The 27,136-nt window shown below is 42.6% G+C and overlaps 2 protein-coding genes and 2 non-coding genes across 4 annotated transcripts; 2 read left to right on the top strand and 2 right to left on the bottom strand.

The window, feature by feature from the left end:
* Nucleotides 1-3,154: 3,154 nt before the first annotated feature.
* LOC133828196 (small nucleolar RNA R71) lies at nt 3,155-3,260 on the bottom strand. Its single transcript, XR_009890831.1, has one exon. It is a non-coding gene; the product is annotated as a small nucleolar RNA R71 (small nucleolar RNA).
* A 16-nt stretch (nt 3,261-3,276) lies between these two features.
* Nucleotides 3,277-4,404, top strand: LOC133825652 (uncharacterized). Its single transcript, XM_062258567.1, has one exon. The coding sequence runs from the start codon at nt 3,277-3,279 to the stop codon at nt 4,402-4,404; it is 1,128 nt and encodes a 375-aa protein (XP_062114551.1).
* A 6,105-nt stretch (nt 4,405-10,509) lies between these two features.
* LOC133828195 (small nucleolar RNA R71) lies at nt 10,510-10,615 on the bottom strand. The gene has a single exon (XR_009890830.1). It is a non-coding gene; the product is annotated as a small nucleolar RNA R71 (small nucleolar RNA).
* Nucleotides 10,616-10,631: 16 nt separating this feature from the next.
* On the top strand, nt 10,632-11,759 carry LOC133825651 (uncharacterized). Its single transcript, XM_062258566.1, has one exon. The coding sequence runs from the start codon at nt 10,632-10,634 to the stop codon at nt 11,757-11,759; it is 1,128 nt and encodes a 375-aa protein (XP_062114550.1).
* Nucleotides 11,760-27,136: the final 15,377 nt, after the last annotated feature.

Raw genomic sequence — 27,136 nt, 5'->3', positions numbered from 1 at the left:
ATAATTTTCATTCTTCATTACCCGAACTTAATTGCTGAAATTTATCAAGGACAAATCAATTTATTGGTTAGGAAAGTGAGGGTATAATTAGCAACAATGTGGTGAGCTATTCCTAGTTTTATTTGTTTAGCCACATTGGGGACAATGATGGGATTTAAGTTTGGGGTGTGTGGGAATGAGCTCACATAAAAACATTCATATTTCTCTTGCTATATATATATATCTCTTTACTGTTACAATATTTTGTTCAAAAAAAAAAAAAAAAAACAAAAAAAAAACAAAAAAAGGAGAGAAAGAGGCGGTTTTGAACCTAAGTTTGGGGTGTACCACCCCCTATACAAGAAAATAGATTGGCCTTCTTTCTCATTATCTAGTCAGTTTTGGAAATGAAAATAGCAAGAGAATTGAGCTGTATCAACTTCATTATTGTGGGTTAAGAGTGAAATCTTGGGTGAGAGCTTGAGAGAGAAAGAAAAGTCCTTGATAAATTGAGGTGGTTAGGATGTAAGCCTTAGAGATATTACTTTTCATCCTACCCTAGCCGAAGCCTCACATTACAAGCTTATTAAAGTCCTTTTGATCTAGGGTGTAAAGCTAGACTGCATTAGTGGAGAGGGTTGCACTAATTCAACTTATGGAAGCAAACTTTTTAAACTCGAGGATCGAGGGTAGTTATTATAGGAATTTCAAGGTGTTGGTGGGAAGCATTTGCACACTCTAGTGATTGAGTTACTCTTGGTAAGCATTAAGGACAAAAATAGCATGCAAAACTTGATTGAAACACATAGGTTCAAGGCATATTCACTACCATCAGTGCAATTTCCATTCCATATAATTCCGAGAGAATTTTCTTCGCTAAACTAAGTCTGAATGAGTAGTATCCTCTCTGTTGCAAGTGTTGTGTTGTTGCTGTCTTGTTTGTTTTTACTGTCTTGTTAGTTTTGTTTTTCATTACTCAAGGACGAGCAATACACTAAGTTTGGGGTGTGATAACTCTATGGTATAGAGTTATTTTTATTAACTTTGAACATGATTTTTAGTGAAAAGAGTAATGAATGTGATGTTGTTTGTAAGTTTGATTAGTTTTATCTTTCTTTTCTAGTTAGTGTACTAATTTAGGAGTCTTTTAAGTTGTTAGTATTAAATGTAATTAATTAATTAATTCTGTTTGTTTTGTTGTTTACGAAAGGAATTTTTGAATCGCTAAGGGAAAGAAAGGAATCCGAGGCCGAAGTGAACACTAAGCTGGAAATGCTGCTGAATTGCTGGAGAACAAAATGCTATAGCATTTTTGGGTACTGGGAAATGACGTGGACAAAATACCAGCAGGCTTTTCTTCATCCAAGTCAGCGCACAGGTGGCAATCACTTAAAAACATGCCAGCTGGCTGTTGTGAAGAAAGGAGACCAACCCGTGGGCCAAAGGAGAATGTTGTTGGGCTTTCTAATCAGGGTAAATGAAGTGTACCCTAAGGAAAAAAAAAACAAGTACCAGCCACCATCATTTTTTTGGATTACAACAGAAAGGAGCTGCCATTAAAGGAAAGGAGAGTTGCAGAACGTGAAGAACACCAAAAAACCAAGCAAAAAGGAGTGGAATTCCGAGAAGAAGAAGAACACGAGCTGCCTAGCTCGAATTTTGTTATTTCTATTCTTCTTCTATTCTTTTGTCTTCTTTTTAACTTGGATTTCAATATTTTGTAAAAGACAAACAACTTCCATGGCAAGACAGATTTTATTTTCCATTGTATTTTCTGTTTTGAACATGAGCTAAGCTTCTTTGAGGCTTGGATAGCTATGAACCCCTATGACTTTGATTAATTAAATTGAATGCATGATTTTAGCAATTTTACCTTTGTTCATTCAAGTGAGCTCACTGTTGTTAATTGTTATGAACCGGCCATGAATAACAATTTTACTAAGCTAGATCTGATTCTGGAAAGGTTAAATCTAATGGAATTAACTTGGATGATGCAAGTGAATTACCATGTGTAGGTTGTTCTTAGTAAGCAAGATAGGAATATTTTAATACCTTGCATAACTTGAGAATTGGTGTTTAACTGATGTTTTACAACCTGATTTAATATAGGAATGTATTGAATTAAGTGGTAGAACTGAATTGGTGAGTTTTGGAAAAACCTCACGAGCATATTATGAATTCTGTTAACACTGTGTAATTTTGCTGAGCGAAATGCTGTATCAACTGGGCAGATTCAGCATAGGGGGGATTAATTATTCAAGTCCATTTTCACATATACAACTTCTCTAGCAATTATTTTTCCAGCAATAGTAGCTACATTTTAAGCAAGTTTATTTACAGTCATTTAAATTTAGCTTCATTACTCAATCATTCTCATATTTTCCATTTATTTTAAGTTGTAATTAGTTGATTTTACATTGTATTTTGTTTGCAATCCCTGTGGAGACGATCTTACTTATCATTGTATTACTTGTGTGACTGCGTATATTAATTTTCACACTAAGATTTTGGCGCCGTTGCCGGGGATTGAAAATTAAAATTCTGTATTATCAACTATTTTGCAATTTATTTCTGTTTGTTTCTAATTCTGCTTGTTTGGGTTGTGCGTTTCTTAGGTTTAATCTAGTGCATGAACGAACAAGACAAATCTGAACTTGCTCCTATTGACCCCGAAATTGAACGTACTTTCAGAAAAAGGAGAAAGGCACAAAAGGCTAAAAGCCGCTGCAACATGGCTGAAAATGTTGGAGAAGAAGAAGAGGGTGCGCAAAACATGACTAATCCTATTGTCTTGGCGGATGATAGAGCTAGAGTAATAAGAGAATATGCTGCCCCTATGTTCAACGAGCTCAATCCGGGCATTGTGAGGCCCGAAATTCAAGCACCTCAGTTTAAGCTCAAACCCGTCATGTTTCAAATGCTCCAAACAGTTGGGCAGTTTAGTGGGATGCCCACGGAAGACCCTCATCTCCATCTTCGCTCATTTTTGGAGGTGAGCGATTCTTTCAAGTTACAAGGAGTAAGTGAAGAGGCGCTAAGACTGAAGTTATTCCCGTTCTCTTTAAGGAACCGAGCTAGATCATGGCTCAACACCCTTCCTCCCGATTCGGTGACAAATTGGAACGACTTGGCTGAAAAATTCTTAAGAAAGTACTTCCCTCCCACTAGAAATGCAAGGTTTCGAAGTGAGATTATGTCTTTTCAACAAATGGAAGATGAGTCTACTAGTGATGCTTGGGAAAGATTCAAGTGGTATTGAGAAAGTGTCCTCACCATGGTATCCCACATTGCATACAAATGGAGACATTTTACAATGGTCTCAATGCAGCCTCTCGAATGGTATTGGATGCTTCAGCCAATGGAGCCATTCTTTCCAAGACTTATAACGAAGCATTTGAGATTTTGGAAAGAATAGCAAGCAACAACTACCAATGGTCAAATACTAGAGCTCCTACATGCCGAAAAGTAGCGGGTGTTCTTGAAGTAGATGCTCTAACCGCTCTAATCGCTCAAATGGCCTCAATGACCAACATTTTAAAGAACATGAGTATGGGAGGAAATGTACAGCCAGCTGCTGCCATTCAAAGTGCAGAAGTATCATGTGTGTATTGTGGGGACGGGCATACTTTTGAGAATTGCCCTTCAAATCTAGCTTCGGTCTTCTATGTGGGTAATCAAAACTCCAATCGCAACAACAACCCATATTCGAACACTTACAATCCATCATGGAGGCATCATCCAAATCTGTCATGGGGGGGTCAAGGAGCAAGTTCAAGTGGAGCACCAACACAAGGAAAACAGTCATATCCACCGGGATTTTCTCAACAACCAAGACCTCAACAACCACACTCACCTCAAGGCTCTCAAACAAGTTCTTTGGAGAATTTAATGAGAGATTATATGGCCAAGAATGACGTAGTAATTCAAAGCCAGGCAGCTTCTCTTCGGAATTTGGAAATTCAATTGGGGCATTTAGCTAATGACTTGAAAAATCGACCCCAAGGTTCTTTGCCAAGTGACACCGAGAATCCAAGGAGGGATGGCAAAGAACAATGCAAGGCAATCAATCTACGAAGTGGGAAAAATATGGAAGTGAATGAGGAGAAAACAAAGGGCAGCAAGGAGCCTACTTCAATCCAAACCGAAGGGGAAACGAGTAAAAAACCAGCAAGTGCAGCTGTTGAATTCTCCCCAATTGAAACAGCATCGGGTCAGCATTCTACTATAGAAAAGACTTTACACAAGCCACCTCCGCCATTTCCTCAACGATTCAAAAAAACAGCAGCAAGATGGCCAATTCAGGAAGTTTTTGGATGTTTTGAAGCAGCTCCATATCAACATTCCCTTGGTGGAAGCTTTGGAGCAAATGCCCAATTATGTAAAGTTTTTGAAAGACATTTTGACAAGAAAGAGGAGGCTTGGTGAGTTTGAAACAGTTGCTTTGACGGAGGGTTGTAGTGCAATGTTAAAAAGCAAGATTCCTCCTAAATTGAAAGATCCGGGCAGCTTTACAATTCCATGTTCAATTGGTGGAAGAGATGTGGGAAGAGCTCTATGTGACTTAGGTGCTAGTATTATTCTAATGCCTATGTCAATTTTCAAAAAGCTAGGCATTGGGGAAGCTCGACCAACCACAGTTACTTTGCAATTGGCGGACCGTTCTATGGCTCATCCGGAAGGAAAAATTGAAGATGTTCTAGTGCAAGTTGACAAGTTCATCTTTCTGGCCGACTTCATTATTCTTGATTATGAAGCGGATAGAGATGTACCAATCATTTTGGGGAGGCCGTTTCTTGCTACCCGGAGGACTTTGATTGATGTGCAAAATGGAGAACTTACCATGAGGGTGAATGATCAACAAGTGACCTTTAGTGTTTTCAAAGCCATGAAGTTTCCGGATGACATCGAAGAATGCTCTAGATTGAGTGTAATTGAGACACTTGTGGCTGAAACTTTTCATACGGAAATTCGCAAGGCTGATTTGGAGGTGAATATCTTTGAAGATGATGAAGAATTTAGCAAAGAGGAGGAGTCCCAAGTCACATGGGTAGAGTCTAGCAAACCAGCCATGAAATTCAGCAAACCTTATGAGTCTCTAAACCTATCGGAAGGGAATTTCAAGCCTCCAAAGCCTTCCATTCAAGAACCACCAAAGCTAGAGTTGAAACCTTTGCCGAGCCACTTAAAATATGCTTACTTGGGGGACAATGAGACGCTGCCAGTCATTATTTCAGCATTGTTGGGAGCTGAAGCTGAAAGTTTGTTGCTAGAGGTGTTGAAAGAGCATAAGAAAGCAATTGGTTGGACTATGGCTGACATAAAAGGCATTAGCCCAACATTTTGTATGCACAAAATACTGATGGAAGCTGGCTGTAATAACTCTATTGAGCAGCAGCGACGGTTGAATCCCATCATGAAGGAAGTAGTTCGGAAAGAAGTGATTAAGTGGTTGGATTATGGCATTGTGTACCCGATTTCAGACAGCTCATGGGTCAGCCCGGTTCAATGTGTCCCTAAAAAGGGAGGAGTTACAGTGGTGACTAATGACAATAATGAATTGATTCCCACACGAACGGTGACTGGTTGGCGAGTTTGCATGGACTATAGGAAGTTGAATAATGCCACTTGGAAGGACCATTTTCCGCTGCCATTTATTGACCAAATGTTGGATCGGTTGGCGGGAAAAGAATTTTACTGTTTTCTTGACGGATATTCAGGTTATAATCAAATCTCTATTGCGCCGGAAGACCAAGAAAAGACAACATTCACTTGTCCCTACGGCAACTTTGCCTTTAGAAGGATGCCATTTGGCTTATGCAATGCTCCCGCCACCTTCCAAAGGTGTATGATGGCAAAAGAAACTGAGTTTGGAGATATGCCACAATGGCTGATCGACACCATCAACAAGAGGAAGTGGAAATATCTGTGCTTACCACCTGAACCGCCAGTCCCTGAACTGGTAAAAGAATTCTATTCCAATTTCTTAGACAAAGAATATTCAACTGAACTCATAGTGCGTGAAGTGGAAGTTCCATTCTCTGCCGAGGAAATAAACGACATCTTTTTGCTGGAAGAAGTGCCCTGCGAGTTTTCGAAGGTTCGCGAAAATCTGAGTGATGAGCTAATGATGGATATCATACCCGAGCTTGCAAAACCAGAGGCTGAATGGAGTATAGAGGAAAATGGAGCTTTTCATTTCAAAAGGACCAAACTGCAACACGACATTAAATGTCTCTACAGCTTCGTCCAAACCAGTCTGTTGCCAACGTCTCATGACTCAACGGTGAGCAGAGAAAGAATGTGGATGCTTTATTGCATCATGAAGGGAATGAAGATAGACGTTGGAAGAGTAATAGCCCAAGAAATTTGTGACTGTGCACACCGAGAAAAAGGGAAATTCTTCTTCCCTTCTTTAATCACATCTCTGTGTTGAGGTGCCGGTGTACCCATTTGGCCAGAAGAGGGCATGGTCCCATTAAAAGGCCTCATTAGCTTCGGGCCTGCTCGCGCCCCGAAAAGCACCACCGCAGCCGCTTCCACTTCGAGTGACCCATTTATGGAGAGGCTGGCCAAGCAAGAAGCTATGCAACATAAAATGTTTCAGCGGCAGTCACAGATGTGTGAGCGACTGCAGGCTCATTGGAGTTATGAGCAACAGCGGGATGCTGCAATGAAGAATGTTCTGCAAAAGGCGCTGCCCAAATCTAGTCCTCAATTCCCAACTTTCCCGGAGCACATTTTGGAGCCTTGGAATGACGTTATTGTAGAAGCAGAGGATTCCCATGGCGAGGAGTCTGAGTAAAGAGGGGGTTTTCTTTCCTTAGTTTTGTTTTATTTTATTTTAATTTTGTTTGTGGCTGTTTGTGTTTGTTTAATTCTGTGTTGTTAGTTGTGTGTTTAGGACATGTTACTTGTAGTTGTGTGACCTAAGTTTGTGTTTGTTTTGTAACTGAGAGGTATTATTTTGTTTAGGCTAGTTTAGCATAGTGCTCAATGATGAAAGCATCCATTCTCATCCATATGTGATATGCCCTGAATTTGTGTGTTAAAATTGCGAGTCTAAGTGCTATTATTGTCCAAATGCTAGTCTAGGAGTAATTCTTTCACTAGAAGTGTGCTTTTGCTATCCCACAGTATTTTGAATTTTTAGAATGACTAACACCTTGAGAGAGTTTAAGCTTCTAGAATTGGTTAGTGTAACCCTTGAGGCGAAATCCTAGCTAGCTTTACAACTTAGAAATGATCTAGGCCATCCTTGGACGATTGAGCCTTTCAAGCTAACCTGATAAATATTAATTGTCTTTAGTCACCCCTATTTGAGCCGATTTGTCTAATTTTTCTTAACACCCATTAATGTTTAATATACCCCCATACCCATAATTTTCATTCTTCATTACCCGAACTTAATTGCTGAAATTTATCAAGGACAAATCAATTTATTGGTTAGGAAAGTGAGGGTATAATTAGCAACAATGTGGTGAGCTATTCCTAGTTTTATTTGTTTAGCCACATTGGGGACAATGATGGGATTTAAGTTTGGGGTGTGTGGGAATGAGCTCACATAAAAACATTCATATTTCTCTTGCTATATATATATATCTCTTTACTGTTACAATATTTTGTTCAAAAAAAAAAAAAAAAAAACAAAAAAAAAACAAAAAAAGGAGAGAAAGAGGCGGTTTTGAACCTAAGTTTGGGGTGTACCACCCCCTATACAAGAAAATAGATTGGCCTTCTTTCTCATTATCTAGTCAGTTTTGGAAATGAAAATAGCAAGAGAATTGAGCTGTATCAACTTCATTATTGTGGGTTAAGAGTGAAATCTTGGGTGAGAGCTTGAGAGAGAAAGAAAAGTCCTTGATAAATTGAGGTGGTTAGGATGTAAGCCTTAGAGATATTACTTTTCATCCTACCCTAGCCGAAGCCTCACATTACAAGCTTATTAAAGTCCTTTTGATCTAGGGTGTAAAGCTAGACTGCATTAGTGGAGAGGGTTGCACTAATTCAACTTATGGAAGCAAACTTTTTAAACTCGAGGATCGAGGGTAGTTATTATAGGAATTCAAGGTGTTGGTGGGAAGCATTTGCACACTCTAGTGATTGAGTTACTCTTGGTAAGCATTAAGGACAAAAATAGCATGCAAAACTTGATTGAAACACATAGGTTCAAGGCATATTCACTACCATCAGTGCAATTTCCATTCCATATAATTCCGAGAGAATTTTCTTCGCTAAACTAAGTCTGAATGAGTAGTATCCTCTCTGTTGCAAGTGTTGTGTTGTTGCTGTCTTGTTTGTTTTTACTGTCTTGTTAGTTTTGTTTTTCATTACTCAAGGACGAGCAATACACTAAGTTTGGGGTGTGATAACTCTATGGTATAGAGTTATTTTTATTAACTTTGAACATGATTTTTAGTGAAAAGAGTAATGAATGTGATGTTGTTTGTAAGTTTGATTAGTTTTATCTTTCTTTTCTAGTTAGTGTACTAATTTAGGAGTCTTTTAAGTTGTTAGTATTAAATGTAATTAATTAATTAATTCTGTTTGTTTTGTTGTTTACGAAAGGAATTTTTGAATCGCTAAGGGAAAGAAAGGAATCCGAGGCCGAAGTGAACACTAAGCTGGAAATGCTGCTGAATTGCTGGAGAACAAAATGCTATAGCATTTTTGGGTACTGGGAAATGACGTGGACAAAATACCAGCAGGCTTTTCTTCATCCAAGTCAGCGCACAGGTGGCAATCACTTAAAAACATGCCAGCTGGCTGTTGTGAAGAAAGGAGACCAACCCGTGGGCCAAAGGAGAATGTTGTTGGGCTTTCTAATCAGGGTAAATGAAGTGTACCCTAAGGAAAAAAAAAACAAGTACCAGCCACCATCATTTTTTTGGATTACAACAGAAAGGAGCTGCCATTAAAGGAAAGGAGAGTTGCAGAACGTGAAGAACACCAAAAAACCAAGCAAAAAGGAGTGGAATTCCGAGAAGAAGAAGAACACGAGCTGCCTAGCTCGAATTTTGTTATTTCTATTCTTCTTCTATTCTTTTGTCTTCTTTTTAACTTGGATTTCAATATTTTGTAAAAGACAAACAACTTCCATGGCAAGACAGATTTTATTTTCCATTGTATTTTCTGTTTTGAACATGAGCTAAGCTTCTTTGAGGCTTGGATAGCTATGAACCCCTATGACTTTGATTAATTAAATTGAATGCATGATTTTAGCAATTTTACCTTTGTTCATTCAAGTGAGCTCACTGTTGTTAATTGTTATGAACCGGCCATGAATAACAATTTTACTAAGCTAGATCTGATTCTGGAAAGGTTAAATCTAATGGAATTAACTTGGATGATGCAAGTGAATTACCATGTGTAGGTTGTTCTTAGTAAGCAAGATAGGAATATTTTAATACCTTGCATAACTTGAGAATTGGTGTTTAACTGATGTTTTACAACCTGATTTAATATAGGAATGTATTGAATTAAGTGGTAGAACTGAATTGGTGAGTTTTGGAAAAACCTCACGAGCATATTATGAATTCTGTTAACACTGTGTAATTTTGCTGAGCGAAATGCTGTATCAACTGGGCAGATTCAGCATAGGGGGGATTAATTATTCAAGTCCATTTTCACATATACAACTTCTCTAGCAATTATTTTTCCAGCAATAGTAGCTACATTTTAAGCAAGTTTATTTACAGTCATTTAAATTTAGCTTCATTACTCAATCATTCTCATATTTTCCATTTATTTTAAGTTGTAATTAGTTGATTTTACATTGTATTTTGTTTGCAATCCCTGTGGAGACGATCTTACTTATCATTGTATTACTTGTGTGACTGCGTATATTAATTTTCACACTAAGATTTTGGCGCCGTTGCCGGGGATTGAAAATTAAAATTATGTATTATCAACTATTTTGCAATTTATTTCTGTTTGTTTCTAATTCTGCTTGTTTGGGTTGTGCGTTTCTTAGGTTTAATCTAGTGCATGAACGAACAAGACAAATCTGAACTTGCTCCTATTGACCCCGAAATTGAACGTACTTTCAGAAAAAGGAGAAAGGCACAAAAGGCTAAAAGCCGCTGCAACATGGCTGAAAATGTTGGAGAAGAAGAAGAGGGTGCGCAAAACATGACTAATCCTATTGTCTTGGCGGATGATAGAGCTAGAGTAATAAGAGAATATGCTGCCCCTATGTTCAACGAGCTCAATCCGGGCATTGTGAGGCCCGAAATTCAAGCACCTCAGTTTAAGCTCAAACCCGTCATGTTTCAAATGCTCCAAACAGTTGGGCAGTTTAGTGGGATGCCCACGGAAGACCCTCATCTCCATCTTCGCTCATTTTTGGAGGTGAGCGATTCTTTCAAGTTACAAGGAGTAAGTGAAGAGGCGCTAAGACTGAAGTTATTCCCGTTCTCTTTAAGGAACCGAGCTAGATCATGGCTCAACACCCTTCCTCCCGATTCGGTGACAAATTGGAACGACTTGGCTGAAAAATTCTTAAGAAAGTACTTCCCTCCCACTAGAAATGCAAGGTTTCGAAGTGAGATTATGTCTTTTCAACAAATGGAAGATGAGTCTACTAGTGATGCTTGGGAAAGATTCAAGTGGTATTGAGAAAGTGTCCTCACCATGGTATCCCACATTGCATACAAATGGAGACATTTTACAATGGTCTCAATGCAGCCTCTCGAATGGTATTGGATGCTTCAGCCAATGGAGCCATTCTTTCCAAGACTTATAACGAAGCATTTGAGATTTTGGAAAGAATAGCAAGCAACAACTACCAATGGTCAAATACTAGAGCTCCTACATGCCGAAAAGTAGCGGGTGTTCTTGAAGTAGATGCTCTAACCGCTCTAATCGCTCAAATGGCCTCAATGACCAACATTTTAAAGAACATGAGTATGGGAGGAAATGTACAGCCAGCTGCTGCCATTCAAAGTGCAGAAGTATCATGTGTGTATTGTGGGGACGGGCATACTTTTGAGAATTGCCCTTCAAATCTAGCTTCGGTCTTCTATGTGGGTAATCAAAACTCCAATCGCAACAACAACCCATATTCGAACACTTACAATCCATCATGGAGGCATCATCCAAATCTGTCATGGGGGGGTCAAGGAGCAAGTTCAAGTGGAGCACCAACACAAGGAAAACAGTCATATCCACCGGGATTTTCTCAACAACCAAGACCTCAACAACCACACTCACCTCAAGGCTCTCAAACAAGTTCTTTGGAGAATTTAATGAGAGATTATATGGCCAAGAATGACGTAGTAATTCAAAGCCAGGCAGCTTCTCTTCGGAATTTGGAAATTCAATTGGGGCATTTAGCTAATGACTTGAAAAATCGACCCCAAGGTTCTTTGCCAAGTGACACCGAGAATCCAAGGAGGGATGGCAAAGAACAATGCAAGGCAATCAATCTACGAAGTGGGAAAAATATGGAAGTGAATGAGGAGAAAACAAAGGGCAGCAAGGAGCCTACTTCAATCCAAACCGAAGGGGAAACGAGTAAAAAACCAGCAAGTGCAGCTGTTGAATTCTCCCCAATTGAAACAGCATCGGGTCAGCATTCTACTATAGAAAAGACTTTACACAAGCCACCTCCGCCATTTCCTCAACGATTCAAAAAAACAGCAGCAAGATGGCCAATTCAGGAAGTTTTTGGATGTTTTGAAGCAGCTCCATATCAACATTCCCTTGGTGGAAGCTTTGGAGCAAATGCCCAATTATGTAAAGTTTTTGAAAGACATTTTGACAAGAAAGAGGAGGCTTGGTGAGTTTGAAACAGTTGCTTTGACGGAGGGTTGTAGTGCAATGTTAAAAAGCAAGATTCCTCCTAAATTGAAAGATCCGGGCAGCTTTACAATTCCATGTTCAATTGGTGGAAGAGATGTGGGAAGAGCTCTATGTGACTTAGGTGCTAGTATTATTCTAATGCCTATGTCAATTTTCAAAAAGCTAGGCATTGGGGAAGCTCGACCAACCACAGTTACTTTGCAATTGGCGGACCGTTCTATGGCTCATCCGGAAGGAAAAATTGAAGATGTTCTAGTGCAAGTTGACAAGTTCATCTTTCTGGCCGACTTCATTATTCTTGATTATGAAGCGGATAGAGATGTACCAATCATTTTGGGGAGGCCGTTTCTTGCTACCCGGAGGACTTTGATTGATGTGCAAAATGGAGAACTTACCATGAGGGTGAATGATCAACAAGTGACCTTTAGTGTTTTCAAAGCCATGAAGTTTCCGGATGACATCGAAGAATGCTCTAGATTGAGTGTAATTGAGACACTTGTGGCTGAAACTTTTCATACGGAAATTCGCAAGGCTGATTTGGAGGTGAATATCTTTGAAGATGATGAAGAATTTAGCAAAGAGGAGGAGTCCCAAGTCACATGGGTAGAGTCTAGCAAACCAGCCATGAAATTCAGCAAACCTTATGAGTCTCTAAACCTATCGGAAGGGAATTTCAAGCCTCCAAAGCCTTCCATTCAAGAACCACCAAAGCTAGAGTTGAAACCTTTGCCGAGCCACTTAAAATATGCTTACTTGGGGGACAATGAGACGCTGCCAGTCATTATTTCAGCATTGTTGGGAGCTGAAGCTGAAAGTTTGTTGCTAGAGGTGTTGAAAGAGCATAAGAAAGCAATTGGTTGGACTATGGCTGACATAAAAGGCATTAGCCCAACATTTTGTATGCACAAAATACTGATGGAAGCTGGCTGTAATAACTCTATTGAGCAGCAGCGACGGTTGAATCCCATCATGAAGGAAGTAGTTCGGAAAGAAGTGATTAAGTGGTTGGATTATGGCATTGTGTACCCGATTTCAGACAGCTCATGGGTCAGCCCGGTTCAATGTGTCCCTAAAAAGGGAGGAGTTACAGTGGTGACTAATGACAATAATGAATTGATTCCCACACGAACGGTGACTGGTTGGCGAGTTTGCATGGACTATAGGAAGTTGAATAATGCCACTTGGAAGGACCATTTTCCGCTGCCATTTATTGACCAAATGTTGGATCGGTTGGCGGGAAAAGAATTTTACTGTTTTCTTGACGGATATTCAGGTTATAATCAAATCTCTATTGCGCCGGAAGACCAAGAAAAGACAACATTCACTTGTCCCTACGGCAACTTTGCCTTTAGAAGGATGCCATTTGGCTTATGCAATGCTCCCGCCACCTTCCAAAGGTGTATGATGGCAAAAGAAACTGAGTTTGGAGATATGCCACAATGGCTGATCGACACCATCAACAAGAGGAAGTGGAAATATCTGTGCTTACCACCTGAACCGCCAGTCCCTGAACTGGTAAAAGAATTCTATTCCAATTTCTTAGACAAAGAATATTCAACTGAACTCATAGTGCGTGAAGTGGAAGTTCCATTCTCTGCCGAGGAAATAAACGACATCTTTTTGCTGGAAGAAGTGCCCTGCGAGTTTTCGAAGGTTCGCGAAAATCTGAGTGATGAGCTAATGATGGATATCATACCCGAGCTTGCAAAACCAGAGGCTGAATGGAGTATAGAGGAAAATGGAGCTTTTCATTTCAAAAGGACCAAACTGCAACACGACATTAAATGTCTCTACAGCTTCGTCCAAACCAGTCTGTTGCCAACGTCTCATGACTCAACGGTGAGCAGAGAAAGAATGTGGATGCTTTATTGCATCATGAAGGGAATGAAGATAGACGTTGGAAGAGTAATAGCCCAAGAAATTTGTGACTGTGCACACCGAGAAAAAGGGAAATTCTTCTTCCCTTCTTTAATCACATCTCTGTGTTGAGGTGCCGGTGTACCCATTTGGCCAGAAGAGGGCATGGTCCCATTAAAAGGCCTCATTAGCTTCGGGCCTGCTCGCGCCCCGAAAAGCACCACCGCAGCCGCTTCCACTTCGAGTGACCCATTTATGGAGAGGCTGGCCAAGCAAGAAGCTATGCAACATAAAATGTTTCAGCGGCAGTCACAGATGTGTGAGCGACTGCAGGCTCATTGGAGTTATGAGCAACAGCGGGATGCTGCAATGAAGAATGTTCTGCAAAAGGCGCTGCCCAAATCTAGTCCTCAATTCCCAACTTTCCCGGAGCACATTTTGGAGCCTTGGAATGACGTTATTGTAGAAGCAGAGGATTCCCATGGCGAGGAGTCTGAGTAAAGAGGGGGTTTTCTTTCCTTAGTTTTGTTTTATTTTATTTTAATTTTGTTTGTGGCTGTTTGTGTTTGTTTAATTCTGTGTTGTTAGTTGTGTGTTTAGGACATGTTACTTGTAGTTGTGTGACCTAAGTTTGTGTTTGTTTTGTAACTGAGAGGTATTATTTTGTTTAGGCTAGTTTAGCATAGTGCTCAATGATGAAAGCATCCATTCTCATCCATATGTGATATGCCCTGAATTTGTGTGTTAAAATTGCGAGTCTAAGTGCTATTATTGTCCAAATGCTAGTCTAGGAGTAATTCTTTCACTAGAAGTGTGCTTTTGCTATCCCACAGTATTTTGAATTTTTAGAATGACTAACACCTTGAGAGAGTTTAAGCTTCTAGAATTGGTTAGTGTAACCCTTGAGGCGAAATCCTAGCTAGCTTTACAACTTAGAAATGATCTAGGCCATCCTTGGACGATTGAGCCTTTCAAGCTAACCTGATAAATATTAATTGTCTTTAGTCACCCCTATTTGAGCCGATTTGTCTAATTTTTCTTAACACCCATTAATGTTTAATATACCCCCATACCCATAATTTTCATTCTTCATTACCCGAACTTAATTGCTGAAATTTATCAAGGACAAATCAATTTATTGGTTAGGAAAGTGAGGGTATAATTAGCAACAATGTGGTGAGCTATTCCTAGTTTTATTTGTTTAGCCACATTGGGGACAATGATGGGATTTAAGTTTGGGGTGTGTGGGAATGAGCTCACATAAAAACATTCATATTTCTCTTGCTATATATACATATCTCTTTACTGTTACAATATTTTGTTCAAAAAAAAAAAAAAAAACAAAAAAAAAAACAAAAAAAGGAGAGAAAGAGGCGGTTTTGAACCTAAGTTTGGGGTGTACCACCCCCTATACAAGAAAATAGATTGGCCTTCTTTCTCATTATCTAGTCAGTTTTGGAAATGAAAATAGCAAGAGAATTGAGCTGTATCAACTTCATTATTGTGGGTTAAGAGTGAAATCTTGGGTGAGAGCTTGAGAGAGAAAGAAAAGTCCTTGATAAATTGAGGTGGTTAGGATGTAAGCCTTAGAGATATTACTTTTCATCCTACCCTAGCCGAAGCCTCACATTACAAGCTTATTAAAGTCCTTTTGATCTAGGGTGTAAAGCTAGACTGCATTAGTGGAGAGGGTTGCACTAATTCAACTTATGGAAGCAAACTTTTTAAACTCGAGGATCGAGGGTAGTTATTATAGGAATTCAAGGTGTTGGTGGGAAGCATTTGCACACTCTAGTGATTGAGTTACTCTTGGTAAGCATTAAGGACAAAAATAGCATGCAAAACTTGATTGAAACACATAGGTTCAAGGCATATTCACTACCATCAGTGCAATTTCCATTCCATATAATTCCGAGAGCATTTTCTTCGCTAAACTAAGTCTGAATGAGTAGTATCCTCTCTGTTGCAAGTGTTGTGTTGTTGCTGTCTTGTTTGTTTTTACTGTCTTGTTAGTTTTGTTTTTCATTACTCAAGGACGAGCAATACACTAAGTTTGGGGTGTGATAACTCTATGGTATAGAGTTATTTTTATTAACTTTGAACATGATTTTTAGTGAAAAGAGTAATGAATGTGATGTTGTTTGTAAGTTTGATTAGTTTTATCTTTCTTTTCTAGTTAGTGTACTAATTTAGGAGTCTTTTAAGTTGTTAGTATTAAATGTAATTAATTAATTAATTCTGTTTGTTTTGTTGTTTACGAAAGGAATTTTTGAATCGCTAAGGGAAAGAAAGGAATCCGAGGCCGAAGTGAACACTAAGCTGGAAATGCTGCTGAATTGCTGGAGAACAAAATGCTATAGCATTTTTGGGTACTGGGAAATGACGTGGACAAAATACCAGCAGGCTTTTCTTCATCCAAGTCAGCGCACAGGTGGCAATCACTTAAAAACATGCCAGCTGGCTGTTGTGAAGAAAGGAGACCAACCCGTGGGCCAAAGGAGAATGTTGTTGGGCTTTCTAATCAGGGTAAATGAAGTGTACCCTAAGGAAAAAAAAAACAAGTACCAGCCACCATCATTTTTTTGGATTACAACAGAAAGGAGCTGCCATTAAAGGAAAGGAGAGTTGCAGAACGTGAAGAACACCAAAAAACCAAGCAAAAAGGAGTGGAATTCCGAGAAGAAGAAGAACACGAGCTGCCTAGCTCGAATTTTGTTATTTCTATTCTTCTTCTATTCTTTTGTCTTCTTTTTAACTTGGATTTCAATATTTTGTAAAAGACAAACAACTTCCATGGCAAGACAGATTTTATTTTCCATTGTATTTTCTGTTTTGAACATGAGCTAAGCTTCTTTGAGGCTTGGATAGCTATGAACCCCTATGACTTTGATTAATTAAATTGAATGCATGATTTTAGCAATTTTACCTTTGTTCATTCAAGTGAGCTCACTGTTGTTAATTGTTATGAACCGGCCATGAATAACAATTTTACTAAGCTAGATCTGATTCTGGAAAGGTTAAATCTAATGGAATTAACTTGGATGATGCAAGTGAATTACCATGTGTAGGTTGTTCTTAGTAAGCAAGATAGGAATATTTTAATACCTTGCATAACTTGAGAATTGGTGTTTAACTGATGTTTTACAACCTGATTTAATATAGGAATGTATTGAATTAAGTGGTAGAACTGAATTGGTGAGTTTTGGAAAAACCTCACGAGCATATTATGAATTCTGTTAACACTGTGTAATTTTGCTGAGCGAAATGCTGTATCAACTGGGCAGATTCAGCATAGGGGGGATTAATTATTCAAGTCCATTTTCACATATACAACTTCTCTAGCAATTATTTTTCCAGCAATAGTAGCTACATTTTAAGCAAGTTTATTTACAGTCATTTAAATTTAGCTTCATTACTCAATCATTCTCATATTTTCCATTTATTTTAAGTTGTAATTAGTTGATTTTACATTGTATTTTGTTTGCAATCCCTGTGGAGACGATCTTACTTATCATTGTATTACTTGTGTGACTGCGTATACTTGCGTATATTAATTTTCACACCAAGAACATTTTTGGAAGATCTTGGTGTGAGATATCAAGGATTTTGCCGTACAAAAAGATAACAACAAGGAATGACTTGAGGTAATTTTCTATTCATCTATTTGATTCAATATATATATGTATGTGAAGAAGTAGATCTAGAAATCTTGTGGGGTTAAATTAACAATTTTTATTGTTGTTCCACTGCGTATAATCTCTGATTTGATCAATAAAAACCAACAAATGGTACCAAAGCCATCTTCACATATATATATATTGAATTTGTATGGGTTTAGTTTATGCATTTATTTATGATGAATGAATGGATGGCTTAATATGATTGAATGCATGGGAATGTTGAATCGTTAATTGTATGATGTTTTTGGGTTAGGATTTGTTTATGATTAGATCATTGTGTAAGCCATTAAGGGGCATAGGATTTATGTAATTTTATTTGGTTTTTGAAATCATAATGTACGCCCTAATTTTCCACGGGCATAATCATATCAGCCATGTGGATACCACGTGGCCAGAGCTGCTGTCGTTAGGTCCTACCTCTTTAGCTCGAGGTAGCCAAAGGTTTATCAAGATTATTTAAGGGCCGAGACAGGGATATGAAGACCGCAAGCCAAGAAGTCATCCAGCTCGAGGTACGAGCTGGAGTGGGAAGCCGTGACTCCTTATAAAGTCAATCACACAATGTAAACGTGCATATATCAGACATCACGTGTCTGATATATCCTTGAATTCTCGGACACGCAGCATGAACGTGCGTATTCAGGCACCCACGACTGGGTTGGGCCGTGCGGCCCATTATCCCCCTTACTTATTGATTAGACCACACTTCATTTGTCAGGTTTTAGGAATTAATCATGAATGTCACAGAAGTGACATGATGGGTAAGAAGGTCACAGGATGACCCCCTTTACCAAACTCCCAGGTGCCTTCTCCTATAAATATGGAGACCATGGGAGTTGCAAAGGGTTGGATTCTATTGTGTAACGAAATACCCTGTAAAAGAATACCAGAAATACACCAATAATATTGGCTGGTGGAGTAGAAGGATTTTAACCTTTGAACCACCTAAAAACGTAGTCCTGTCATCAGTTCATTTTAAGATTATTCATCTGTTTCGGTTCATTATTCAGCACTAATCCCTTTCTCTTATTTTCTTAATTACCTATTGGCGAAGAACCGCGTCAATAGTTTGGTGCTTTCGTTGAGAGCTTGTTAGATTGGTGCTTTCGTTGAGAGCTTGTTAGATTGGTGCTATCGCAAATATCCAACTATGGTGACCACTCGATCAAGACACGGTAACGAGGCGGAACAACATGATGGCAGGAGGCCCATCATGCCGCCATCTTTGGTGAGCAAAACCTTGAAGTTCAGCAGTAGCCAGGCAAGCAACCAATAGGCCAGGATGACACTGGAAGCGGTAGAGATGGAGAATGCTCAGCTAAGGAGTCAGCTGGCGAAAGCTAATCAACAAATCAAGGAGGTGTTGGCCCGACTACCCCCTCTTACAACCGACGCTAACGTCGGAAAGAGGCAAGGTGAGACTCATAAGTCCCGCCGGGGTAATCGGTCCAGGCCTAGCCGCTCGATCAGACCTCCGACACCCAACTCTACTCCCTCATCGCACTGCCGAGAGGCAAACTTTGAAGAACTACCCAGGACCGAACAACAGTATAGCCGCTCAGTTCGAACTTTAACTCCCAGCTCCCAGCCAGCCTCGAGCGCGCCCAGGATGGCTCGAGGGAATTCTAGAAGGAGATCCAGGGAGGGCTCACAGTGACAGCCCGTCCTGTGCCTCGTCCAGATTGCCAGGCGCAAGGCCCGCAAGTTGGCAGGGCCGAAAGGCCCCTACCTAACCTAATCCGCCCTGACAGAACCAGGATTGCATCCCCGGTCAGACATCCTCCTTCACCAATAAGATATCCGTCTCCTCCTCGGCCTATCCGAGATATTCCAGCTTATGGGACCAGCAGGAGAAACCCGCCATCCGCAAGACCTTCCCATCGTGGCGGGCGCCCAGAGGAAGCCTGGATCCTCACCCCAGAGGCGGGCTCCAAGCTTCTCTAACGGGAGATACTAGACTGGAAGTCGCCGAAGTGACCTTTATGGCGGAGACCTAAGCCAGCGCCTAAGATCGGCGCAAAGTCCTCAAGCCACCCCGAGGGGTGACCTACGAGATCGCCTTAACTCTCATAGGGGGGACCCGGTAGGAAGTGGCAGCCATGTTCGCTCAAGGGGAGACCTATCCGAGGTACGTAACGGCAGGAATGTCCCAAATAACCTATCTCAAGATAGGAGGGGCAATAACCCACCAAACGTATACAATGGATCTGGAGCTATTGAATAGCCCCGGAATAACCAAGTAGATCAGGACAAAACCCTTGAGCGCTTGGCTCAGATGGAGGAGCTGATGAGGAAGCTCCTGTCGGAGAAAGAAAAAGACGAATATGATTCGGGGGACAAGCTTGAGCTCTTCGCCCCCAGCATAGCAGCAACGGCATACCCGCCCGGTTTCTGTATGCTGCACCTGTCCAAGTTCAACAGAGACGGAGATCCGTCAGATCATTTGGGTATGTTCAATACCCTGATGATGGCCCACAACATTGGCCCCAAGCTGAGGTGTCTGATATTTCCCTCCACACTGACTGGGCCGGCCAGACAGTGGTTCCAACAAAACAAGAAGCAGTCAATCAGCTCCTGGAAAACTTTCTCTGTTGACTTCAAAAGAGCATTCCGAGCCTCCCAGGCTGCCCACGTCAAGGCTGACTCCCTGGCTAACATGAGGCAACAACCCGATGAGCCTCTGAAGGCTTACCTGAGCAGGTTCGCGAATGTCGCTGCTCGAGCTAGAGACGCAGATGACAGCTCTAAGCTCATGGCTTTGAGGACTGGAATCCTCGTTGGAGGAGGACTCTGGAATGAAATACAAAGGAAGGGAGTCAGCTCAGTAAAAGAATTCCTAAATAGGGCCCAGGGGTGGATCAACTTGGAGGAGGCCCAAGCCTCAGTTGCAGGAACTAGCCAGGTCCCCGAGCAGCCCGCTGGAGTGGGAACGGAGGTCGTTACAGCGACCCAGAACGTTACACAGAATAACCAGTTCTGTGGAGGCAAGAGAAAGGGGAACGGAGAAGGCAACCATCATGGCACAAAAAAGAATAAGTCCGTAGAAAAATTTAAGCCGGTCTACGCGACTTATACGGAGTTCACCCACTCTAGGGAGAACATCTTCCTAGAAAACTCTGCTCGCCTCCCCTGGAAGAAGCCGGAGCCGTTAAAGCACCAGAAGGAAGTGAGACCCCTCCAAGTTTTGCCGTTTCCACAACGACGTTGGCCACAATACCGATGATTGTAGACACCTGAAAGATGAGATCGAGACTCTCATCAGAGCCGGCCCCTTGGCTCAGTATGCGCTGAACAAGGTTCCAACAAGCCGACCTGCTCCGAAAGTCCCGGTCAGTCAGCCCGGGTCTCGAGTAGATCAAGACGTCCCTCCTCCAGTGATAGGAGGAGAGATATCCACCATCTCTGGAGGTCCTCATCTGGTTGGCATGAGCAGGGGTGCCCAAAAGAGGTACGTCAATGAACTCAAGGCTCATAATGGAGTAGAGTTCGTCCCCGAGCAGCATCTGCCAAAGCAGCAACAATTGGAAAGGCAACCAATCATTTTTACTGAAGAAGATGCTAGCCACGCTCAGTTCCCTCATAACGACCCTCTGGTCATATCAGTACAGCTCACTAATCAGAGGGTTAGGAGAGTGCTGATCGATAATGGGAGCTCGGTAAACCTTCTATTCTAGTCCACGCTGGAGAAGATGGTTTTGACTGTCGCCGAGCTGAAGGCGACCTCCATGATGCTGTATGGTTTCTCGGGAGAAGGATTGGCGGCTATAGGGACGATCGAGCTGGTGATCACCTTAGGAGAGGGACCTCGAACAGTCTCAAAACTCCTTGAGTTTGTGGTCATCGACTTCCGCGCTGCATACAATGCCATTTTGGGTCGACCTACGCTTATAGCATTTGAAGCCATCACCTCCGTCCGCCACCTCGCATTGAAATTCCCTTCTTCCACGGGGATATGCACGGTCCGTGGCGATCAGCTTGCTGCCAGGGAATGCTACAACATTTCCATGAAGGGAAAATTGAAACCCGGGCAGTTAGCAATGGCCATCCAAGGTGGAAAAGAGGAATCTTAGGAGCCTTTGCCTAATCCTGAGATTGAAAAACCTCAGAGTGCTGAGGGGGAAAATATCGTCCTGAGTGAGGATATTGACCCCCGAATAGGCGAGGACAAGTCCGAGCTCCAGGCTATTGAAGAGCTCGAGGAAGTAAATATTGATCCGCAAAATCCCTCTCGGGTGGTTAAGCTCGGGAAAAACCTCTGTGGCTAGAGGAAGGCGGAGCTGATCAAATTTCTGCAGGATAACCTGGATGTGTTCGCATGGTCACACGAGGACATGGTGGGAATCAATCCAAATGTCATCATGCACACCCTTCATTTGGATAAGAGCGTTCCTGCAAAGTCCCAGAAACAGAGGCGCCTGGGAACAACTCGGGCTGAGGCCTTAGAAGAAGAAGTAGCCCGGCTCAAGAAATGCGGCTTTATCCGTGAAGCCAAGTTTCCGGTTTGGGTCGCCAATCCTATGCTGGTCCCGAAGCCTAACGGGAAATGGCGGACCTGCATCGACTTCTTCGATCTGAATAAAGCTTGCCCCAAAGATTGTTTTCCCTTGCCAAGGATCGACCAATTGGTGGACGCCATGGTGGGGCACGAGCTCATGTCCTTTATGGACGCATATTCAGGCTATAATCAGATCGCCATGAACCCGGCGGACCAGGAGCACACCAGCTTCATGACCCCAACTAACGTTTATTGTTACAAGGTCATGCCGTTTGGACTGAAGAACGCCGGTGCTACATACCAGAGATTAGTGAATAGAATGTTTGCCAACCAGATCGGGAAGAACATGGAAGTGTACGTTGATGACATGCTGGTCAAGTCAAAGACCGCCGATAACCATGTCTCCGACCTGGAAGAATGCTTCAAGATACTAAGAGAATACTGCATGAGGCTTAACCCGCAGAAGTGCACTTTCGGGGTCGCGTCTGGAAAATTCCTGGGTTTCATTGTCAACACTAGAGGAATTGAGGCGAACCCTGATAAGATCAGGTCATTGCTCGAACTTCCCTGACCTAGGTCACGTAAGGACGTTCAAGGCCTGACAGGAAGGGTGGCAGCCCTTAATCGGTTTATTTCAAAATCCACCGACAAGTGCCTGCCATTCTACAACCTGCTCCGAGGAAATAAGAAGTTCGAATGGACAGAGGAATGCGAGCGTGCGTTCCTCGACCTGAAGGCACATCTGGCCGAGCCACCCATATTGTCCAAACCAAAGGCAGGAGAGCCTATTTTCCTTTACCTAGTTGTCACAGAAGATGCAGCTAGTGCGGTATTGGTCTGTGAAGAAGACCGGTTTCAAAAACCAGTTTATTACATCAGCAAGAGACTTCTCAGGGCCGAGTCCCGATACCCGTTGATGGAAAAATTGGCATTCTGTCTTATTACGGCCTCCCGAAAGCTCATGCCATATTTCCGGTCCCACTCAATACACGTCATGACCGATCAACCTTTAAGGCAGGTTTTGCAAAATCCTGAGGCATCGGGACGCTTGTTGAAATGGGCTATCGAGCTCAGTCAGTTCGAGATTTTGTACACCCCACGAACTGCTATAAAAAGTCAGGCCCTAGCCGATTTTGTGGCAGAGTGCACAGGATTTAGGGAGGATCTTGTGGAAGATTCACCCCAGGTCACCTCGGCCTAGACATCTTGGAAGATCTTCATGGACGGCTCATCCAATGAGAATGGCTCAGGGGCTGGAATCATTTTGATATCCCCAGAGGGACATAGATTCCACTCGGTGCTGAGATTTGGATTCAAGGCCTCCAACAATGAGGCCGAATACGAAGCTTTGCTGGCCGGGCTAAGAGTAGCCCAGGAGCTGAAGGCGAGCTCCGTTCAGTGCTTCAGCGACTCCCAGCTCATGGTAAATCAGGTGCTAGGTGAATATCAAGCACGAGGAGCCAAGATGGCTGCTTACCTGGCCAAGGTAAAAGTCAAACTGTCCGCGTTTGAGCGAGGCTCAATCGAGCAGATACCTCGGAAGCAGAACGCTAACGCAGACGCTCTCGCCATGCTCTCTACCTCCGGGGAGACAAAGGCTTTGGGGTTACTACTGGTAGAGTTCCTGGAGAAACCAAGTATAGAAGAGGTCGGGGTGGAGGTCAAGATGATCGACGCCAAACCGACCTGGATGACTCCCATCCTCGAGTACCTCACCGAAGGAAAGTTACCCGAGGGGCGTAATGATGCACGGCGGGTACTGTACCAGGCTCCAAGGTATATGATGGTAGATGGGGTGCTGTACCGACGTGGGCATTCCCTACCCCTCTTACGATGTGTTCTGCCAGGCGAGGTAAAGGCCATCTTGTAGGAAGTGCACGAAGGTTTTTGCGGGGATCACACTGGGGGGCAAAGTCTGGCCCTAAAAGTCTTAAGGCAGGGTATTACTGGCCCACTCTATCAAAGGACTCGATCTCGTATGTCAAGAGATGTGACAAGTGTCAGCGATACGCCACAGTTACCCGAGCTCCCCCAGTCGAGCTGAAGATGATCTCGTCCCCCTGGCCATTTGCGGTCTGGGGAATCGACTTGGTTGGCGCCCTCCCTACTGGAAAGGGCGGGGTCCGCTACGCTATGGTGGCTATTGACTACTTCACGAATTGGGCTGAGGCAGAACCTTTGGCAACAATCACTTCCAAGAAAGTCCTCGACTTCGTGGTCAAGAGCATTATCTACCGGTTTGGGCTGCCGAAGAAAATTGTATCCGACAATGGGACTCAGTTCGACAGCGACCTCTTCACCGAATTTTGTGAAAGGTACGGAATTGTGAAAAGCTTCTCATTCGTAGCCTATCCCCAGGAAAATGGCCAGGTCAAGGCTGTCAATAAGACGCTAAAGGCGAGCCTTAAGAAGAGACTAGACGAGGCCAAGGGGGTCTGGCCAGAACAGCTCCCCCAGGTTCTGTTGGCATACCGGACCTCGCATCGGACTCCTACGGGTCATACTCCTTTCTCTCTGACTTTTGGGAGTGAGGCAATCCTCCCTGTCGAGGTTAAGGTATCTTCGCATCGAGTCTAGGCATATGACCAAGACCGCAACCACGAACTACTTTGCACCTCCCTCGACCTGATTGATGAAAGGCAAGAAGATTCACAGCTTCAGCTCGCGCATTACCAGCAAAAAATCACTCGTTATTTCAACTCAAAGGTCAAAATGCGCCTTTAGCATTAGCGACCTGGTCCTCAGAAGAGTCTTCTTGGCCGATAAGGATCCCAAAGATGGAGTATTGGGACCGAACTGGGAAGGGCCATATCAAATCATCGAGGTCATTAAGGAAGGAACTTATAAAATAGCTCGGCTTAATGGAGGGGCAGTCCCACGAACTTGGAACACCATCCATTTGAAGAAATATTATCAGTAGCACCCTTGTAAGGCTTAAAGGCCACTTTTTTTTTAAGCAATGAGAATTAAATCTTTGTTTATTATTGTGTATATTTGTGGGTGTAATCTCAAGTAACCACGAAAGACCCTTTCCTAGTTACTTGGGGGGCATATGGTGCCTGGATATAACCAGGTCGCCTTAAAGGCTTAGAAGTTGATTCAAATCGATTGATCGATGTTTTTCTTAAAAAACACGAGATATTGATAAAGGATTAACGCGAACTAAGTCCTATCCTGGATATAACCAGGTCGGCTCAAAACTTAGAAGTTGATTCAAATTGATTAATCGGTGTTTTTCTTAAAAAGCACAAGATATTAGTCAAGAATTAACACGAACTAAGTTTTCAAACTAATGTCCTGGACATAACCAGGTCTCAAAACTTAGAAGTTGATTCAAATTGATTAATCGGTGTTTTTCTTAAAAAGCACAAGATATTAGTCAAGAATTAACACGAACTAAGTTTTCAAACTAATGTCCTGGACATAACCAGGTCTCAAAACTTAGAAGTTTATTCAAATTGATTAATCAATGTTTTTCTTAAAAAACACAAGATATTAGTCAAGAATTAACACGAACTAAGTTTTCAAATAAATGCCCTGGATGAAACCAGGTCATAAAACTATGAAGTTAATTCAAATTGATTGATTGTTGTTTTTCTTAAAAAGCATGAGATATCAATGAGAAGTTAACGCGAACTAAGTTTTTAATGCAATGTCTGGGATGCAACCAGGACTTATCTTAGAAGTTGGGTCAAAATTTTCCTAGAAAAGTATAAAAGAATGAATCATGGCACCAACAAAAAGAAAAAACAAACTAAGACTATTATCGGAGTGCATAGAGGCAAAAATATATAAACCAATTAAAAGCAAAAATTGATAAAGCCAATTGTCTCGAGGTGAAAAAACCTCATACAAAAGTTACAAAAAAAAATAATAATGTGTTCAAAAAAGAAAAAGAAAGGCCCTAGGCTCCACCGGGCTGCTCCGTTGAGGTCGCCGTCTCGCCCTCCTGCTCGGCCGTTGTGGAGGTCTCCCCGGTCTCAGAGGGCGCCTCTTACTGAAGACGAGCTTTAAACCCCTCCAGGAAGGGCTCCCAGACTTCCGCTCCTAGGAAGGAAAAGTCGCTGTCCGGGTTGAAGACCCAGCAGTGATATAGCATGTCCTCCATGGCAGAGCTGGAAGCCGCCTTCTCCTTTTCCAAGGCGGCCTTAGCCTCCTCGGCCTCGATTTTTGCAGAGTCCAGCGCGGCCCGGGTAGTCCTGGCCTCCTCGAGTTCGACTGTTACAGCGGCCTTGTTAGCCTCGGCCTCTTCCAGCTTGGGGCGGGACGCGTCCAGCTCAGCCCGCGCGGCCACCAAGGCATCCTTGGCCTCCTGTTCCTACTTTTGGGCAGTCTTCAGGGCGGCCAAAGTAGTCTGCTGGGTGGCGAAAACAGCCTGATGCTCGCCCCTCATGTTCTCGAGGCGAGCCTTGGACCTGGATATGCTCCGGTGAAGAGCCAAGGCACCCTGCAAAGCAAAGAGGCAATTGCCTTAGAAAAAAGAAAGAAAGAACGTACGATACATGGTAACCGAAGGGTACAAAATGTAAAGCCAGCTTACCGTTAGAGCCATTCCCAGTGAAGACTCCATCACGCTTTCCGGGCTCCTTGTTTCGATCGCCCGCAGGTCCCTTTCGGTGGCGCCGTAGTAGTGGTCGATGGTGTAGGTCGCCATCTCATACATCGTCCCCCGAAAGACGTCCAGATTTTTCTCCAAGGCCTGGGGGTCCACTGGAATGCGTACCTCGGGGACTGCGGCTACCAAAACCCCGGGCTCCGCTTCCATATCCCGAACAAAGGCGGGAACTCGTGGAGGGGGCGGGGGCATCTTCTCCACTGTGGCAGGAGGTGGAGGTACCTTGGCCTGGGCAGCTTGGGTCTGGTCTTTCCCCTTTGCAGGGGACTTGGATGGTGTCCCAGCAGCCTTCTTCGCCACCCGGAGCTTCTTCATTTTGGGCCCCGAGGCCCCAGCAGAAGAGTTCCCTTCGGTGAACATAGCTCGCAGGTCTTTGTTCCCGAGCTGAGACATCTCCTCTGAAAAAACAAAAACAACATTAGTATACAAGTAAGAATTTATGCAAGAACACAAATAAGAGGGAAAAAGCGGAACTCAAGCATATATATTGAAAGGGATCCTACCCCCCGAGCTAGAAGAGGAATCTATGGTCACGACCATCGGCCCCGGAGCTCTTGCGGGGGAATCTAAGACAATAACCTCGCGAGCTGGAACAGGTCTGGGTCCGAATCTGGCTCGGGGCTAGACTCTTCTACATACTGCCTAAGACCCGGAGCTACAGTACCCTCCCGAAGAGAGGGCCATGACCAGAGATTAGTCCCATACTCCTCA

This window comes from Humulus lupulus, chromosome 3 (genome assembly GCF_963169125.1).
Source record: "Humulus lupulus chromosome 3, drHumLupu1.1, whole genome shotgun sequence".
Classification (NCBI taxonomy): domain Eukaryota; kingdom Viridiplantae; phylum Streptophyta; class Magnoliopsida; order Rosales; family Cannabaceae; genus Humulus; species Humulus lupulus.
This window is presented reverse-complemented; position numbering and strand designations above follow the sequence as displayed.

Bases quoted from the DNA above. Each gene is read 5' to 3' on its own strand.
- LOC133825652 (XM_062258567.1), top strand. From the start codon at position 3,277: ATGGAGACATTTTACAATGGTCTCAATGCAGCCTCTCGAATGGTATTG.
- LOC133825651 (XM_062258566.1), top strand. From the start codon at position 10,632: ATGGAGACATTTTACAATGGTCTCAATGCAGCCTCTCGAATGGTATTG.